The sequence below is a fragment of the Oncorhynchus mykiss genome, chromosome 12, assembly GCF_057628025.1.
Source record: "Oncorhynchus mykiss isolate SJ-2025 chromosome 12, ASM5762802v1, whole genome shotgun sequence".
NCBI lineage: Eukaryota > Metazoa > Chordata > Actinopteri > Salmoniformes > Salmonidae > Oncorhynchus > Oncorhynchus mykiss.
This window is the reverse complement of record NC_143033.1, coordinates 11,429,062-11,447,500: the sequence shown is the minus strand read 5'-3', so window position 1 is coordinate 11,447,500 and position 18,439 is coordinate 11,429,062. Positions and strand designations below refer to the sequence as shown.

General features: G+C 47.2%; 1 protein-coding gene across 6 annotated transcripts in view; it reads left to right on the top strand.

Moving 5' to 3' along the window:
- The window catches only part of dym (dymeclin), a 201,612-nt gene that overhangs the window by 47,672 nt on the left and 135,501 nt on the right, over window positions 1–18,439 (top strand). For all 6 annotated transcript variants that reach the window (XM_090191693.1, XM_090191692.1, XM_090191696.1 and 3 more), the window contains exon 8: window positions 878–1,020. In XM_090191693.1, the coding sequence (XP_090047819.1) occupies window positions 878–1,020 (143 nt within the window). The remainder of the gene's footprint in view (window positions 1–877; window positions 1,021–18,439) is intronic.

The following is an 18,439-nucleotide window of genomic DNA, read 5'->3' as shown; positions in this document are numbered from 1 at the left end:
AGTCATCCAAAAACAGTAAACACCTATTATTATTATTAACACAGAAAGGCCAGTCATCCAAAAACAGTAAACACCTATTATTATTATTAACACAGAAAGGCTAGTCATCCAAAAACAGTAAACACCTATTATTATTATTATTAACACAGAAAGGCCAGTCATCCAAAAACAGTAAACACCTATTATTATTATTAACACAGAAAGGCCAGTCATCCAAAAACAGTAAACACCTATTATTATTAACACAGAAAGGCCAGTCATCCAAAAACAGTAAACACCTATTATTATTATTAACACAGAAAGGCCAGTCATCCTGTCTCCAGAGTCCTTTAACGTATTTCATTATTTCAACATCGGTCTTGAGATTATGAGACCAACTCTCCTCTGGTTCACTGACAGGAAATACATGGAAAAGGTAAACAACCCCTGTTTCTTCAGATATGTGCTTTTAGGAAACTGTTACGACATACTTACGATGACCTATGATAACAACCATTCATGGTTAAAGTCCTGCTCATCCACTGGCAGCAGGTCTGTTTTCTGGTGCTGTGTCTGACTTGGTGTTACAGACTGTAGTCCTCTTGTCCCTGACCAGTCGGTTAGTGGCAGGGTAGCCTAGTGGTTAGAGCGTTGGACTAGTAACCGGAAGGTTGCTGTAGGTCTGTCGTACTGCCCCTGAACAAGGCAGTTAACCCACTGTTCCTAGGCCGTCATTGAAAATAAGAATTTGTTCTTAAAACTGACTTGTCTAGTTAAATAAAGGTAAAATAAAATAAATAAATAAGAAAGTGAAGACCCTGCTCAGACCTGTTCTGTGTGGTGCTGTAGATGAGTTTCTGTCACTGACCCCTCCTCTTCTCTGTCTCTGTTCTGCCAGTGTGTCCCTGACCAGTCGGTTAGTGAAGACCCTGCTGTATAACTTCATCAGACAGGAGAAGTGTCCTCCTCCCGCCACACACATCTTTGATCAGCAGTCTGACGGTGGAGGCCTGCTCTACGGCCTCGCCTCAGGGGTAGCAAGTAAGTACAAGAAGGTGAACACTGTTGTTTCGTACCGTTATCCTGTTGCTGTACAGGGTTATACAGTATTATCAGCAGTGCACACAAGGGGGCGCTATTTCTTTCTAAACTGAAATATTTTTTAATAATATGCAAATTCCCATAGCGGACGCTAGCTAAATGCTAACAAGCGCAATACAACACAAACTAACTAACACAGACACCCCAGCTCATAACGTTACACAGCTATCTCAAAAGGTTTGCTGCACACGCACAACAATTACTAAACAGCAGGGATCTGGATCCAGGAAGTATTTGTTGTTGTAATTGTTGACGGTGTTGAAAATCATACCGTTGGTATTTCAAAATACCCCGGTATACCACCCAAGTCTAGCACACACCCGCACAGAGATGCAGATACACACACCCGCACGCCCGCGCCGATTCAGCCCGCGCACGCACGCACGTACGCACGCACACACCACACACACACACACACACACACACACACACACAGCCACACACACACACACAGCCACACACACACACAGCCACTCCTTCGTTGCCCGGGCGGTGTGTTTGGCGTCATTGTCATGCTGAAAGACCCAGCCACGTTTCATCTTCAATGCCCTTGCTGATGGAAGGAGGTTTTCACTCAAAATCCCACGATACATGGCCCCATTCATTCTTTCCTTTACACGGATCAGTCGTCCTGGTCCCTTTGCAGAAAAACAGCCCCAAAGCATGATGTTTCCACCCCCATGCTTCACAGTAGGTATGGTGTTCTTTGGATGCAACTCGGCATTCTTTGTCCTCCAAACACGACGAGTTGAGTTTTTACCAAAAAGTTATATTTTGGTTTCATCTGACCATATGACATTCTCCCAATCTTCTTCTGGATCATCCAAATGCTCTCTAGCAAACTTCAGACGGGCCTGGACATGCACTGGCTTAAGCAGGGGGACACGTCTGGCACTGCAGGATTTGAGTCCCTGGCGGCGTAGTGTGTAGGATGGTAGGCTTTGTTACTTTGGTCCCAGCTCTCTGCAGGTCATTCACCAGGTCCCCCAGTGGTGTTTCTGGGATTTTTGCTCACCGTTCTTGTGATCATTTTTAGTTGAAGTGTAGCTATGATGAATATTACAGGCCTCATCTTTTTAAGTGGGAGAACTTGCACAATTGGTGGCTGACTAAATACTTTTTTGCCCCACTGTAAATGTAGTGAGGTTCTGTTATTCAGAGGACACCTATGACTGTAGCTGTACAGGGTTGATCAGTAAGGGGAGACATCACCTCCCTGACTGTATACTCTGCCTCGTCTCAACATACGTCACGTAAATCACAAGATTGGTTTTCATCACATCATTTGAACGTTCAAATGTAATTGTACTGATGTAAGCCCAGACTCTCTCAGACATTAGTAGTGGAGGCAGAGGACAGCGCCAGAGAGACTTTACTTTCTCTCCCTCTGTCTCTCTCTCTCCCCGTCTGGCTCTCTCTCCCCGTCTGGCTCTCTCTCTCCCCGTCTGGCTCTCTCTCTCCCCGTCTGGCTCTCTCTCTCCCCGTCTGGCTCTCTCTCTCCCCGTCTGGCTCTCTCTCTCCCCCCGTCTGGCTCTCTCTCTCCCCGTCTGGCTCTCTCTCTCCCCGTCTGGCTCTCTCTCTCCCCGTCTGGCTCTCTCTCTCCCCGTCTGGCTCTCTCTCTCCCCGTCTGGCTCTCTCTCTCCCCGTCTGGCTCTCTCTCTCCCCGCCTGGCTCTCTCTCTCCCCGCCTGGCTCTCTCTCTCCCCGCCTGGCTCTCTCTCTCCCCGCCTGGCTCTCTCTCTCCCCGCCTGGCTCTCTCTCTCCCCGCCTGGCTCTCTCTCTCCCCGCCTGGCTCTCTCTCTCCCCGCCTGGCTCTCTCTCTCCCCGCCTGGCTCTCTCTCTCCCCGCCTGGCTCTCTCTCTCCCCGCCTGGCTCTCTCTCTCCCCGCCTGGCTCTCTCTCTCCCCGCCTGGCTCTCTCTCTCCCCGCCTGGCTCTCTCTCTCCCCGCCTGGCTCTCTCGGTCTCTCTCTTTCTCTCTCTCGGTCTCTCTCTTTCTCTCTCTCGGTCTCTCTCTTTCTCTCTCTCGGTCTCTCTCTTTCTCTCTCTCGGTCTCTCTCTTTCTCTCTCTCGGTCTCTCTCTTTCTCTCTCTCGGTCTCTCTTTCTCTCTCTCGGTCTCTCTCTCTCGGCCTCTCTCTCTCTCTCTCTCCTCTCTCTCTCGGCCTCTGTCTCTCTCTCTCTCGGTCTCTCTCTCGGTCTCTCTCTCTCTCGGCCTCTCTCTGTCGGCCTCTGTCTCTCGGCCTCTGTCTCTCATATATCCATGCATTTCACTTTTCATCTTTGAGACGCTGTGTTGCCTGTTGTTTCCTCATTGTCAGACCAAGACAGTTATGTTAGACCTCTGTCTAGATATTTTATCAATGTATATAAGGATTATGGCGGTGTGAGGTACTGTTGCACCCTCTACAACCACTGTGATTGTTCTTCCAGCTGAGTCAAATAATAATCTGGCCTTAATGGCCAAGTACTCTAAGACTGGCCACCCCTCAGAGCCTGGCTCCTCTCTAGGTTTCTTCCTAGGTTCCTACCTTTCTGGGGAGTTTTTCCTAGCCACTGTGCTTCTACATCTGCATTGCTTGCTGTTTGGGGTTTTAGTAAATGCAAAAGGGCTTTATAAAATACATTTGATAGATGGATTGGAAAGACTGGCCAGAAGGAAGAAATGTATTTGACATTTTCTTTGTAGTGTTTTGTGGATGTTTTTTACTCTCTCCATCGTTCCAATCGTCCACTTCTGCATTACCCGAGTCTGTCTCTCTTCACACAAGGCTCTTCTCACACCACTATTGGCTGCTGGGTCGGGTTCAGCAGGAGGTCAGACCAGTCTGCCTGGTTGATTTACAGTGGTGAAGGATCCTCAGGTCTGTCTGTCTGTGTGTGTGTGGACTTCTCATTGAGATAGCCCCATAATGTCTCCCGTTCACAGGACCAAAGAGGGCTGTGTGCTCACAGATAGATAGAAATAGACAGACAACACTGTAGCATTGGCCAGACTGGACAGGTGCCTGACTGTGCTAGTCTCTTCATTACTTTGCTTTGTTTATGATTCTTCCACGTCCTCTCTCATTCTAGAATGGCAGCTAGCGAGCTAAATCCCTTTACTGTCTGCCTACATGCCATGGCTGCAGTTAACCACAGTCTACAATGCACCCTGGTTGTAAATCAGGACTTGAGTACACTACTCACACTGATGTCTTTATGTAGGACAACGAGCCTGTTCTGTCTGACAGCCAAGCGGAAGAATGAATGGTATTTGTCCTGCAGAGGACAGCCTATAGTCCCCTGGACAATGAGAAGGGATGTGTTGGTGGTACCACAGGGGACTGGGCTGTTAACAGTGTTGTGGTTATTATTAAGGGTCTGATTTGGCCTCGGATCAGACGGTTTGTATTGGCATGTTGTGCTCTCCTGCCTCCCCTGCGCCTCCTGCTCTTCCTGGCTACGAACGCACATACACACACACACTCCTGCGCCTCCTGCTCTTCCTGGCTACGAACGCACATACACACACACACTCCTGCGCCTCCTGCTCTTCCTGGCTACGAACGCACATACACACACACACACCCCTGCGCCTCCTGCTCTTCCTGGCTACGAACGCACATACACACACACTCCTGCGCCTCCTGCTCTTCCTGGCTACGAACGCACATACACACACACACACTCCTGCGCCTCCTGCTCTTCCTGGCTACGAACGCACATACACACACACACCCCTGCGCCTCCTGCTCTTCCTGGCTACGAACGCACATACACACACACACTCCTGCGCCTCCTGCTCTTCCTGGCTACGAACGCACATACACACACACACTCCTGCGCCTCCTGCTCTTCCTGGCTACGAACGCACATACACACACACACTCCTGCGCCTCCTGCTCTTCCTGGCTACGAACGCACATACACATACACACACCTGCGCCTCCTGCTCTTCCTGGCTACGAACGCACATACACACACACACTCCTGCGCCTCCTGCTCTTCCTGGCTACGAACGCACATACACACACACACTCCTGCGCCTCCTGCTCTTCCTGGCTACGAACGCACATACACACACACACACACACACACACTCCTGCGCCTCCTGCTCTTCCTGGCTACGAACGCACATACACACACACACACACACACACTCCTGCGCCTCCTGCTCTTCCTGGCTACGAACGCACATACACACACACACACACACACACACTCCTGCGCCTCCTGCTCTTCCTGGCTATGAACGCACATACACTCCTGCACCTCCTTCTTTTCCTCGCTACGAACGCACATACACACACACACTCCTGCGCCTCCTGCTCTTCCTGGCTACGAACGCACATACACACACACACACACACACTCCTGCGCCTCCTGCTCTTCCTGGCTACGAACGCACATACACACACACACACACACACTCCTGCGCCTCCTGCTCTTCCTGGCTACGAACGCACATACACACACACACACACTCCTGCGCCTCCTGCTCTTCCTGGCTACGAACGCACATACACACACACACACTCCTGCGCCTCCTGCTCTTCCTGGCTACGAACGCACATACACACACACACACTCCTGCGCCTCCTGCTCTTCCTGGCTACGAACGCACATACACACACACACACACTCCTGCGCCTCCTGCTCTTCCTGGCTACGAACGCACATACACACACACTCCTGCGCCTCCTGCTCTTCCTGGCTACGAACGCACATACACACACACACACACACACACACACACACTCCTGCGCCTCCTGCTCTTCCTGGCTACGAACGCACATACACACACACACACACTCCTGCGCCTCCTGCTCTTCCTGGCTACGAACGCACATACACACACACACTACTCAGAGCTCTGTGGGCGGGACTGAGGAAGGGGCCAGTTGGAACGTTCCTCATCAGACGAGATGGGACCGCTACTCAGAGCTCTGTGGGCGGGGCTGAGGGAGGGGCTGAGGGAGGGGCCAGTTGGAAAGTTCCTCATCAGACGAGATGGGACCGCTACTCAGAGCTCTGTGGGAGGTAGGGAGGGACAGAGGGAGGGAGAAGAGAGACATTAGATAGTGAGTGAAAGAGACCGGGAATGGCTGTTTTCTTCTCCCATAATGTATTTTTCATCCAAGAGGTCCATGATCATGAAATTGTCCTATTTGCCTGGTGTGGTGCTTTATTTTCAAATGTTTCCTGTTCTTTTTTAGAACTGTTGAATTCTTCCGAGGCCCATACGCTTTGTGTACATGAAAGATCCTATTTCAGAATGACATTTAAAAAACAGCGAACCGGAGGGGAATGATGTACATGTAGTGCTTAGAACATGGTTGGCATCACAAAGATGTAGTGATGGTCTCTTTCATCTCTCAGCCTGACACGGGGCCTGACACGGGGCACGACACGGGGCACGACACGGGGCAAGTTATAGGAGAAGAGAGGGATGAAACCAATTACTGGAGAAAGAGATGAGATACAACCATGAGTCAATCAAACAGCAGAACGAGGGGGAACTGTTGTGTACAGACTCAGTGAGCATAGCCTGGCTACTGAGAGAGGCTGCCACAGGCAGACCTGGCTCTCAAGAGAAGACAGTCTATGGACACACTACCCATAAAATGTGATAGAAGCTGAGCTGCACTTCCTAATCTCCTGCCTAATGTATGACCATATAAGAGACAAATTTCCCTCATATTACACAAAGAATTGGTAATCAAATTCAATTTTGATAATCTTACATATCTATTAGGTGAAATACCACAGTGTGCCATCACAGCAGCAATATTGGTGACCTGTTGCCACAAGGGGCTACCTGTGAAGAACAAACACCATTGTAAATACAACCCAACAGTGGTAGGTCTGATTACCACGAGACAGCCTAAAGGGGTGGGGGGGGGGGGGGGTGTGTGTGTGTGTGAGGGCCCTGGCAGGGTGGGGCCAGTAAAATAACCTCTCAAAGTCAACAAAACGAAGGAGCTGATCATGGACAGTAGAGAGAGCACACCCCCATCCACATCGATGAGGGTGAAGAGCTCTCCAGAGGGTGGTGCACAGTCCCTCCAGTACATCTACAGTGTTACAGGAAGGCCTAGAAGATAATCAAGAACCTCTGCCACCTGAGCCACGGCCTGCTACCATGTAGAAGGCGGAGACAGCACAGGTGCATCAAAACTGGCACTAAATGACTGAAAAACAGCTTCTATCTCCAGGCCATCAGACTGTGAAATAGTCACTACTAGCCGGGCTGCTCAGTACCATGTTACGTTATAGCCTTATTATATATATATATATATATATACAGTGCCTTGCGAAAGTATTCGGCCCCCTTGAACTTTGCGACCTTTTGCCACATTTCAGGCTTCAAACATAAAGATATAAAACTGTATTTTTTTTGTGAAGAATCAACAACAAGTGGGACACAATCATGAAGTGGAACGACATTTATTGGATATTTCAAACTTTTTTAACAAATCAAAAACTGAAAAATTGGGCGTGCAAAATTATTCAGCCCCTTTACTTTCAGTGCAGCAAACTCTCTCCAGAAGTTCAGTGAGGATCTCTGAATGATCCAATGTTGACCTAAATGACTAATGATGATAAATACAATCCACCTGTGTGAAATCAAGTCTTCGTATAAACGCACCTGCACTGTGATAGTCTCAGAGGTCCGTTAAAAGCGCAGAGAGCATCATGAAGAACAAGGAACACACCAGGCAGGTCCGAGATACTGTTGTGAAGAAGTTTAAAGCCGGATTTGGATACAAAAATATTTCCCAAGCTTTAAACATCCCAAGGAGCACTGTGCAAGCGATAATATTGAAATGGAAGGAGTATCAGACCACTGCAAATCTACCAAGACCTGGCCGTCCCTCTAAACTTTCAGCTCATACAAGGAGAAGACTGATCAGAGATGCAGCCAAGAGGCCCATGATCATTCTGGATGAACTGCAGAGATCTACAGCTGAGGTGGGAGACTCTGTCCATAGGACAACAATCAGTCATATATTGCACAAATCTGGCCTTTATGGAAGAGTGGCAAGAAGAAAGACATTTCTTAAAGATATCCATAAAAAGTGTTGTTTAAAGTTTGCCACAAGCCACCTGGGAGACACACCAAACATGTGGAAGAAGGTGCTCTGGTCAGATGAAACCAAAATTGAACTTTTTTGCAACAATGCAAAACGTTATGTTTGGCGTAAAAGCAACACAGCTGAACACACCATCCCCACTGTCAAACATGGTGGTGGCAGCATCATGGTTTGGGCCTGCTTTTCTTCAGCAGGGACAGGGAAGATGGTTACAATTGATGGGAAGATGGATGGAGCCAAATACAGGACCATTCTGGAAGAAAACCTGATGGAGTCTGCAAAAGACCTGAGACTGGGACGGAGATTTGTCTTCCAACAAGACAATGATCCAAAACATAAAGCAAAATCTACAATGGAATGGTTCAAAAATAAACATATCCAGGTGCTAGAATGGCCAAGTCAAAGTCCAGACCTGAATCCAATCGAGAATCTGTGGAAAGAACTGAAAACTGCTGTTCACAAATGCTCTCCATCCAACCTCACTGAGCTCGAGCTGTTTTGCAAGGAGGAATGGGAAAACATTTCAGTCTTTCGATGTGCAAAACTGATAGAGACATACCCCAAGCGACTTACAGCTGTAATCGCAGCAAAAGGTGGCGCTACAAAGTATTAACTTAAGGGGGCTGAATAATTTTGCACGCCCAATTTTTCAGTTTTTGATTTGTTAAAAAACTTTGAAATATCCAATAAATGTCGTTCCACTTCATGATTGTGTCCCACTTGTTGTTGATTCTTCACAAAAAAATACAGTTTTATATCTTTATGTTTGAAGCCTGAAATGTGGCAAAAGGTCGCAAAGTTCAAGGGGGCCGAATACCTTCAAGGCACTATATATATATATATATATAAGAAGTAGATACCTTAATAACATAAGTATTTAGACCCTTTGCTATGAGACTCTAAATTGAGCTCAGGTGCATTCTGTTTCCATTGATCATCCTTGAGATGTTTCTACAACTGGATTGGAGTCCACCTGTTGTAAATTCAATTGATTGGGCATGATTTGGAACATACCTGTCTATAAAAGGTCCCACAGTTGACAGTGCATGTCAGAGCAAAGGTGGAAGGAATTGTCCGTAGAGCTCCGAGCGAGCATTGTGTTGAGGCACGGATCTGGGGAAGGGTACCAAAACATGTCTGCAGTATTGAAGGTCCGCAAGAACACAGTGGCCTCCATCATTCTTAAATGGAAGAAGTTTGGAACCACCAAGACTCTTCCTAGAGCTGACCGCTCGGTCAAACTGAGCATTCAGGGGAGAAGGGCCTTGGGGAGGGAGGTGACCAAGAACCCAATGGTCACTCTGACAGAGCTCAGGATCGAGGCAAAGATGAACAGAGCAAAGAAGAGAGAGATCCTTGATGAAAACCTGCTCCAGAGCGCTCAGGACCTCCGACTGGGACGAAGGTTCATCTTTCATCTTCCAACAGGACAACGACGCCATGCGCACAGCCAGGATAACGACCCTAAGCACACAGCTAAGACAACGCAGGAGGGGCTTCGGTAAAAGTCTCTGAGTGTCTTTGAGTGGCCCAGCCAAAGCCCAGACTTGAACCTGATCAATCATCTCTGGAGAGACCTGAAAATAGCTTTGCAGCGACACTCCCCACTCAACCTGACAGAGCTTGAGAGGATCTGCGTAAAATAACTTCCCAAGTACAGGTGTACCAAGCTTGTAGCGTCACACCCAAGAAGACTCTAGGCTGTAATCACTGCCAATGGTGCTTCAACAAAGTACTGAGTAAAGGGTCTGAATACTTATGTAAATGTGATATTTCCATGTTTTATTTTTTTATACATTTCTAAAAATCTGTTTTTGCTTCATCATTATGGGTTATTGTGTGTAGATTGATGTGTAAATAACACTATTTAATCCATTTTAAAATATTGGTTAATGTTTCAAATTTGGCCTCAGAACAGCAGAACAGCCTCTGTACAAGGTGTCGAAAGCGTTCCACAGGCTGGCCCATGTGGACTCCAACGCTTCCCACAGTTGTGTCAAGTTGGCTGGATGTCCTTTGGGTGGTGGACCATTCTTGATACACACAGGAAACTGTTGAGCGTGAAAAGTGAAAAACCCAGCTGCGTTGCAGTTCTTGACACAAACTGGTGCGCCTGCCATATCCCGTATCCCGTTCAAAGGCACTTAAATATGTTGTTTTGCCCATTCACCCTCTGAATGGCACACATTCTCAATTGTCTCAAGGCTTAAAAATCCTTCTTTAACCTGACACCAGCTCTGTGACTGGTACAGATGAACTGCAATAGACAGACCGCATACAGGACAAGACATTCAACATGGATTTGAAGCGGATTTAACAAGATATCAACAAGGATTCACCTGGTCACTCTGTCATGGGGAAAATAATGCACCACATCAGGAAAATATGACGATTTCATGGACCTCTTGGATGAAAAATACGTTATGGGAGAAGAAAACAGCCATTCCCGGTCTTAATGTTTTCATCACTCAGAGTATGGTATGTTACCATGCCAGTAAAGCCCATTGAATTGAGAGAGGCAGAGCGAGTGAGTGACCGGCTGTCTGAATGGAAAACAAGAAGAGCCCATGGTCAAACAAAAGAAGAGGAAGAGGGGCCCTTTATGGACATGGAGGGAGAGAGACTCTGAGTCTGAATGGATCGGCGGTCAGCGGTTTCCCTTAGATAAGTGTCCTTTGTTGGTGGCAGACGCCTATCAGTGGGCCATCAGAAGCCGGCCAGTCTCTGTCTCTGACTACTGTGTGTGTGTGTGTTTCCCTTTGTGTGTAAGTGCAACTACTGTCTGACTGTTATCAGAGGTCAGAGTTATGCCTTGTCCTCTCTGTAATCCCCCAGAGCCTCAGTGTCTGCTACTGCCTCGTCTCCTCCCTCTCTCTCACTCACACACACACACACACACACACACACACACACACACACACACACACACACACACACACACACACACACAGACTAATAGATAGACGCCATATAGGATTTTGGCTGACTGGTTGTAGTCATGACGGTCACGTCCACAGCTGGGACAGACCGTCGTCTCTCCCCTTACTGAGATGACTGGAGCACAGACTGGAAACTGCCTGGTGTGTCCACACTGGAACAAATTGTGTAATGTGACAGACAGAGATAACATGCCCTGCAGGCCTGGATGGACGGGCAGGCAGGCAGACAGACAGACGGGCAGACAGACAGACAGACAGGCAGGCAGGCAGACAGACAGACGGGCAGACAGACGGGCAGGCAGGCGGGCAGACAGGCAGGCAGGAAGACAGACGGGCAGACAGACAGACGGGCAGGCAGGCAGACAGACGGGCAGGCAGACAGACGGGCAGGCAGACAGACAGATGGGCAGGCAGACAGACGGGTAGGCAGGCAGACAGACGGGCAGGCAGACGGGTTGGTTAAGGCTCCCTTTTTTTCAGTTTGAAGCATTCTTTCCTCAGATTTTCCCATCACTCATTTACCCCCAGCATGATCATATAATCCTGTTTCACATGCCGCCACAGGACTGTGTGTGTGTGTGTGTGTGTGTGTGTGCGCATGCTTAAAGATGTGTCTTACTCATAGCCCTGTGCCTGTATGATCTTTAGTTGGACATTCCCAGCCAGTCTCTCTGCCAGCCAGTCTCTTAGCCTGCCTCAGTCAGTCACACTATGTCTGTGGGCAGGGCTGGAGCCGACCTATGAATCTCTCTATTCATCACACCAGTTTTATATCAGCCCTCTCATTTGTCTCCATGGAAAGAAGAGATTGTTGAAGCCATCCAACCAGCTGCATTGTAATCGCCCTTTTACTGTATTACTGTAGGCTTCCTAATGTTCCAATGCTCTGTGAGAAATGACAATCTAAGATGATTCCATCCAGACATCGTCTGACTGAGACAGTTGGCTTAGAGGACATTCCAAATGGGACCCTGTTTCTAATGGGGCGGCAGGTAGCCTAGTGGTTAGAGTGTAGAGGCGGCAGGTAGCCTAGTGGTTAGAGTGTAGGGGCGGCAGGTAGCCTAGTGGTTAGAGTGTAGGGGCGGCAGGTAGCCTAGTGGTTAGAGTGTAGGGGCGGCAGGTAGCCTAGTGGTTAGAGTGTAGGGGCGGCAGGTAGCCTAGTGGTTAGAGTGTAGGGGCGGCAGGTAGCCTAGTGGTTAGAGTGTAGAGGCGGCAGGTAGCCTAGTGGTTAGAGTGTAGAGGCGGCAGGTAGCCTAGTGGTTAGAGTGTAGAGGCGGCAGGAAGCCTAGTGGTTAGAGTGTAGAGGCGGCAGGAAGCCTAGTGGTTAGAGTGTAGAGGCGGCAGGAAGCCTAGTGGTTAGAGTGTAGAGGCGGCAGGTAGCCTAGTGGTTAGAGTGTAGAGGCGGCAGGTAGCCTAGTGGTTAGAGTGTAGAGGCGGCAGGTAGCCTAGTGGTTAGAGTGTAGAGGCGGCAGGTAGCCTAGTGGTTAGAGTGTAGAGGCGGCAGGTAGCCTAGTGGTTAGAGTGTAGAGGCGGCAGGTAGCCTAGTGGTTAGAGTGTAGAGGCGGCAGGTAGCCTAGTGGTTAGAGTGTAGTGGCGGCAGGTAGCCTAGTGGTTAGAGTGTAGAGACGGCAGGAAGCCTAGTGGTTAGAGTGTAGAGGCGGCAGGTAGCCTAGTGGTTAGAGTGTAGAGACGGCAGGTAGCCTAGTGGTTAGAGTGTAGAGACGGCAGGTAGCCTAGTGGTTAGAGTGTAGAGACGGCAGGTAGCCCAGTGGTTAGAGTGTAGAGGCGGCAGGTAGCCCAGTGGTTAGAGTGTAGAGGCGGCAGGTAGCCCAGTGGTTAGAGTGTGGAGGCGGCAGGTAGCCCAGTGGTTAGAGTGTCGGGCCAGTAACCGAAAGGTTGCTAGATCGAATCCCAGAGCTGACAAGGTAAAAATCTGTGGTTCTACCCCTGAACAAGGCACTTAACCCACTGTTCCTAGGCCGTCATTGAAAATAAGAATTTGTTCTTAACTGACTTGCCTAGTTAAATAAAGGTTCAATTAAAACATAATGGCACTGGTCCAAAGTCGTGTACTAAATAGGGTTCCATTTGGGAATCACCCTTTGTTGCCATGAAAACTATACAAGCTCTTACTAGCAGCAGTGAAAACGGTTGGGCTGAATTCATGTACAGGGGCTTTCATCCCGTCGCTCCGGTTCTTTTCTATTTTTTTGAGTCGTGGTCGTCCGTGCTGGCAGACTTGCAGTAGTAATTGTTCTGTTTGTTGTAGTTCATCTGTACTGGTCACAGAGCTGGTGTCAGTCTGTGCCTGTATTCTGACTTCGCATTTTAAATAACCAGACGTTGGAACAAATGGTTTATTGGTTTAGAAAATACACATTAATTTATTGAATATGTTGTGTATAATGCCATGTCTTTCGGTGCTGCCAATGTCGCCTCTAAAGAGAAAATGATGCATTTTCGAGTTTGGTTGGGATGCCGGAGATTTAACTGGGTCATTTACGCATTCAAATAATGTATTTTGTGTATTTGTTTGCCTTACAAAGTGCACATTGTAATGCTATTGAGAACTATTTCTACAGGAATGTATGTTACAAACGTACCTGTTTTTTAATCCTTGTTTATTGAGGAGGTGAATCATTTATTTTATTTCTGCTGCATCAGGAAGGAGGGTTGGCAAGCCAGGTCCTTGATCTGAAGCACCGTTTTAAACTGGCCAAATCCCAGGGGGAGGGTTGGCAAGCCAGGTCCTGGATCTGAAGCACCGTTTTAAACTGGCCAAATCCCAGGGGGAGGGTTGGCTAGCCAGGTCCTGGATCTGAAGCACCGTTTTAAACTGGCCAAATCCCAGGGGTAGATACATATTTTCCCAGAGTCAGATGAACTCGTGGATACCATTTGAATGTCTCTTTGTTTGAGGCATGCTAGCTGTTACCATAGACATCCAGTCATTGTGCTAAAGCTAGTTAGCGTTGGCTGGCGAAACTACCTCCTATCACGTCCTTCATCCTGGATGTCACTTAGCATGTTTTCCTCAGAGAAAAGGTCTGAAAAGGGAGAGGAAACATTTCATCCTGGTTATTAGTGAAGTTGAGTAGTGCCTGGTCTGCCAGTTCACGGTTGTCCTGAGGAAGTGGAGCAGAGCTTAGTCATGCCGAGGCCCGTCTCCCCATCAGCGTTTCCCGCGTTCCAAATGGTACCCTATTCTCTACATAGAGCACTACTTAGGGATTAGGGTGTCATTAGGGATATACAGACCTGTCTGTGTGTTCACGTGTCACTGTGCCAGGTTTGCCCCACAGTGTGTCGGTCCGCGCCAGACTGGCCCCACGGCACCATAGTGCCACCTGTCTAACTTCCTGTCCAGAACAAAGCAGCTGACAATGTAGAGGCACAGGAAGTGGCACTCTCTCTGTGTGTGTGTGTGTGTGTGTACGTGTACCACCAAATGAATATTGCTCTGTCCGGAGTACCCCTGAAGTACCCCCTCATGTGCATTTTACCAGTGAGCCTATGGTCTCATGAGTCTTCTCAAGTACCCCCTGTGCATAGACCAAGTACCCCCAGAGGTGCTAGTACCCCTGGTTGGGGACCACTGTGTCAGACTATATGAACCACTGTGTTAGACTATAAGTCTGCAATTTAACAATCTAGTAATGTGTGGCTTGACATTTTGTTCCACATCTGAAGCTAGATTAAATCTGGTTTTAGAAGTAGGCTAGTAATAAAATACGATGACAGAATCCAGAGTAAATTACGACCAGAAATGATGAGTGTAGATGAAGTACTGCTGCCAAGACCTGGACTATACAGTATATATAGAGAATATAGTCATTATGCTCTCGGTTGAATTGTCTGTTTCCATGGACACATAGAAATTAATTCAGTGATGCTCTGGCTGTGAATAGTTGGAATAGCAGCTCCTGTTGTCATAGTTGAGAGGAGACCAAACCAACCTATACTGCCTATGGCTCCACAGTGCATATATACAGGACATGAGGTCTGGGAGCCCGTACGTGTGTGTATGGACTGTGTGAACACGTCTGTGTACATCTTTTGTGTGTCTGAGTTTACTGTATCTGTGTGTGTGTGTGTCTGTGTCTGAGTGTACTGTGTGTGTGTCATTATCAGAAGGATGTTTAATTACCGTGGGATGGCATGGCGTGGTATGTTCTGCATATTTCTCCTATGGTTGGATTATCATCACGGCTACCAGCCTCAGTGTCTGTCTATAAGCTGCTGGGCCTCCGTCACCATGTCTTAATTCGTTTACTCTTCTGCAAATAAAACTTAAGACTGGAAACATGTAAGCACAATGTGTCACTGTCTGTTCTGTTACCGTCAAACGTAGACACGCACGCACGCACGCACGCACACACACACACACACACACACACACACACACACACATTCTGTCCCTGTTTGCTCACCCCTACCCGCCTTTCATGTTTCCAGTCAGAAACGGTTCTTGTTCCTGGATGCTGGGGTTTATGAAATTCCCCTCTGACCCTTTTTGTGCCTCATTTATCAATCATGGCAGAAAGAATGTGTGTAAATAGTTTGTAGAAATTCAGCATTTACCAAAGGTTTACCGTGCCTAGTATTCAGTCCCATTGGCTTTTTCCACATTTTGTTAGGTTATAGCCTTATTCTAAAATGTATTAAATCGTTCCCCCCCCTCATCAATACCCCATAATGACAAACAAAAACAGTTTTTTAGACATTTCTGCTAAGTTATTAAAAATAGAAAACTGATATCACATAAGTATTCAGATCTTTACTCAGTACTTTGTTGAAGTACCTTTGGCAGCGATTCCAGCATCAAGTCTTCTTGGAAGGTGAACCTTTGCCCCAGTATGAGGCCTTGATCGCTCTGGAGAAGGTTTTCATTGCTCTGTTCATCTTTGCCTCAATCCTGACTAGTCTCCCAATCCCTGCTGCTGAAAAACATCCCCACAGCATGATGCTGCCACCACCATGCTTCACCGTAGGGATGGTGCCAGCTTTCTTCAAGACGTGATACTTGGCATTCAGGCCAGAGTTAAATCCTGGTTTCATCAGACCAGAGAATCTTGAGTGTCTAGGTGCCTTTTGGCAATCTCCAAGTGGGTGGTGGTGCCTTTTACTGAGGAGTGGCTTCCGTCTGGTCACTACCATAAAGGCCTGATTGGTGGAGTGCTGCAGAGATGGTTGTCCTTCTGGAAGGTTTTCCCCATCTCCAGAGAGGAACTCTGGAGCTCTGTCAGAGACCATTGGGTTCTTGGGCATTGGCAAAGAAGGTGACCTTCTCCCTCGATTGCTCAGTTTGGCCGGGCGGTCAGCTTTAGGAAGAGTCTTGGTGGTTCCAAACTTCTTCCATTTAAGAATGATAGAGGCCACTGTGTTCTTGGGGACCTTCAATGCTGCAGACATGTTTTGGTACCCTTTCCCAGATCTGTGCCTTGACACAATCCTGTCTTGGCCAATTCCTCCAACCTCATTCCTTCAACCTTTACTCTGACATGCACTGTCAACTGTGGGACCTTATATAGACAGGTGTGTGCCTTTCCAAATAATTTCCAATCAACTGAATTTACCACAGGTGGACTCAAATCAAGTTGTAGAAACAAGGATGATCAATGGAAACAGGATGCACCTGAGCTCAGTTTCCAGTCTCATAGAAAAGGGTCTGAATATTTATGTAAATAAAGTATTTCTGTTTTTTATGTTTAATACATTTGTAAAAATGTCCCAAATTCTTTTTTTGCTTTGTCATTATGGGGTATAGTGTGTAGGTTTATTCGGAAGTTGTATTTATTTATTGCATTTTAGAATAAGACTATCACGTAACAAAATGTAGAAAAAGTCAAGGGGTCTGAATACTTTCCGAAGGCACTGTAGGAGCTCAAATAGGTAAACAAAACCATTGGTGTACGAAACGTGATACATCTTGTGTGGGAGGGAACTGTGACAAGGAGCTGGGTTGGAAGATGGTGTGTAGGTAGGTAGGTAGCTTGACCTGGTAAACAAACCACTTCCAAGGTGTCAGAAACATTAATACAATCTTGTGTGGAAGGAAGCTGTGAGTGTGTAGGCTGTTACTGCCGTTTCTGCTTTACTGACACCATCACTTGTTGTTGAGGTCATCTCCTATCGTATCCTCCACCATTAGCCTCAGACCCATATCAACAGTACAGATTAGAGGTCGACCGATTAATCGGAATGGACGATTAATTAGGGCAGATTTCAAGTTTTCATAACAATCGGAAATCTGTATTTTTGGACACGGATTTGGCCTTTTTTTCCCTTTCTTTTTTACACCTTTATTTAACGAGGCAAGTCAGTTAAGAACACATTCTTATTTTCAATGACGGCCTAGGAACAGTGGGTTAACTGCCTTGTTCAGGGGCAGAACGACAGATTTTTACCTCGTCAGCTCAGGGATTCATTCTTGCAACCTTACGATTAACTAGTCCAACCACCTGTCTCATGAGGAGCCTGCCTGTTAAGCGAATGCAGTAAGAAGCCAAGGCAAGTTGCTAGCTAGCGTTTAACCTCTAGCACTTAGCCATCCTGGATCCGGGATCGTGAATACAGCCTCAAGCTCATTACCATAACGCAACGTTAACTATTCATGAAAATCGCAAATTAAATGAAATAAATATGCTAGCTCTCAAGCTTAGCCTTTTGTTAACAACACTGTCATCTCAGATTTTCAAAATATGCTTCTCAACCATAGGAAAACCAATCATTTGTGTAACAGTAGCTAGCTAGCGTAGCATTTAGCGTTAGTGTTAGCGTTAGCATTCAGCAGGCAACATTTTCACAAAAACCAGAAAAGCATTCAAATAAAATCATTTACCTTTGAAGAACTTCAGATGTTTTCAATGAGGAGACTCTGTTAGATAGCAAATGTTCAGTTTTTCCTGAAAGATTATTTGTTTAGGAGAAATCGCTCCGTTTGGTGCGTCACGTTTGGCTACCAAAAAAAAAATGAAAATCCAGTCATCAAAACGCCGAACTTTTTTCCAAATTAACTCCATAATATCGACTGAAACATGGCAAACGTTGTTTAGAACCAATCCTCAAGGTGTTTTTCACATATCTCTTCGATGATATATTGTTCGTGGAAGTGTGCTTTCTCTCCTGAATCCCAGGAGAAAATGCCCGCACCTGAAGATTACGCACCAATTTAGACAAAGGACACCGGGCGGACCCCTGGAAAATGTAGTCTCTTATGGCCAATCTTCCAATGATATGCCTACAAATACGTCACAATGCTGCAGACATCTTGAAGAAACAACAGAAAGGGCAGGCTCGTTCGTGGTGCATTCACAGCCATATAAGGAGACAATGGAAAGCAGAGCTTCA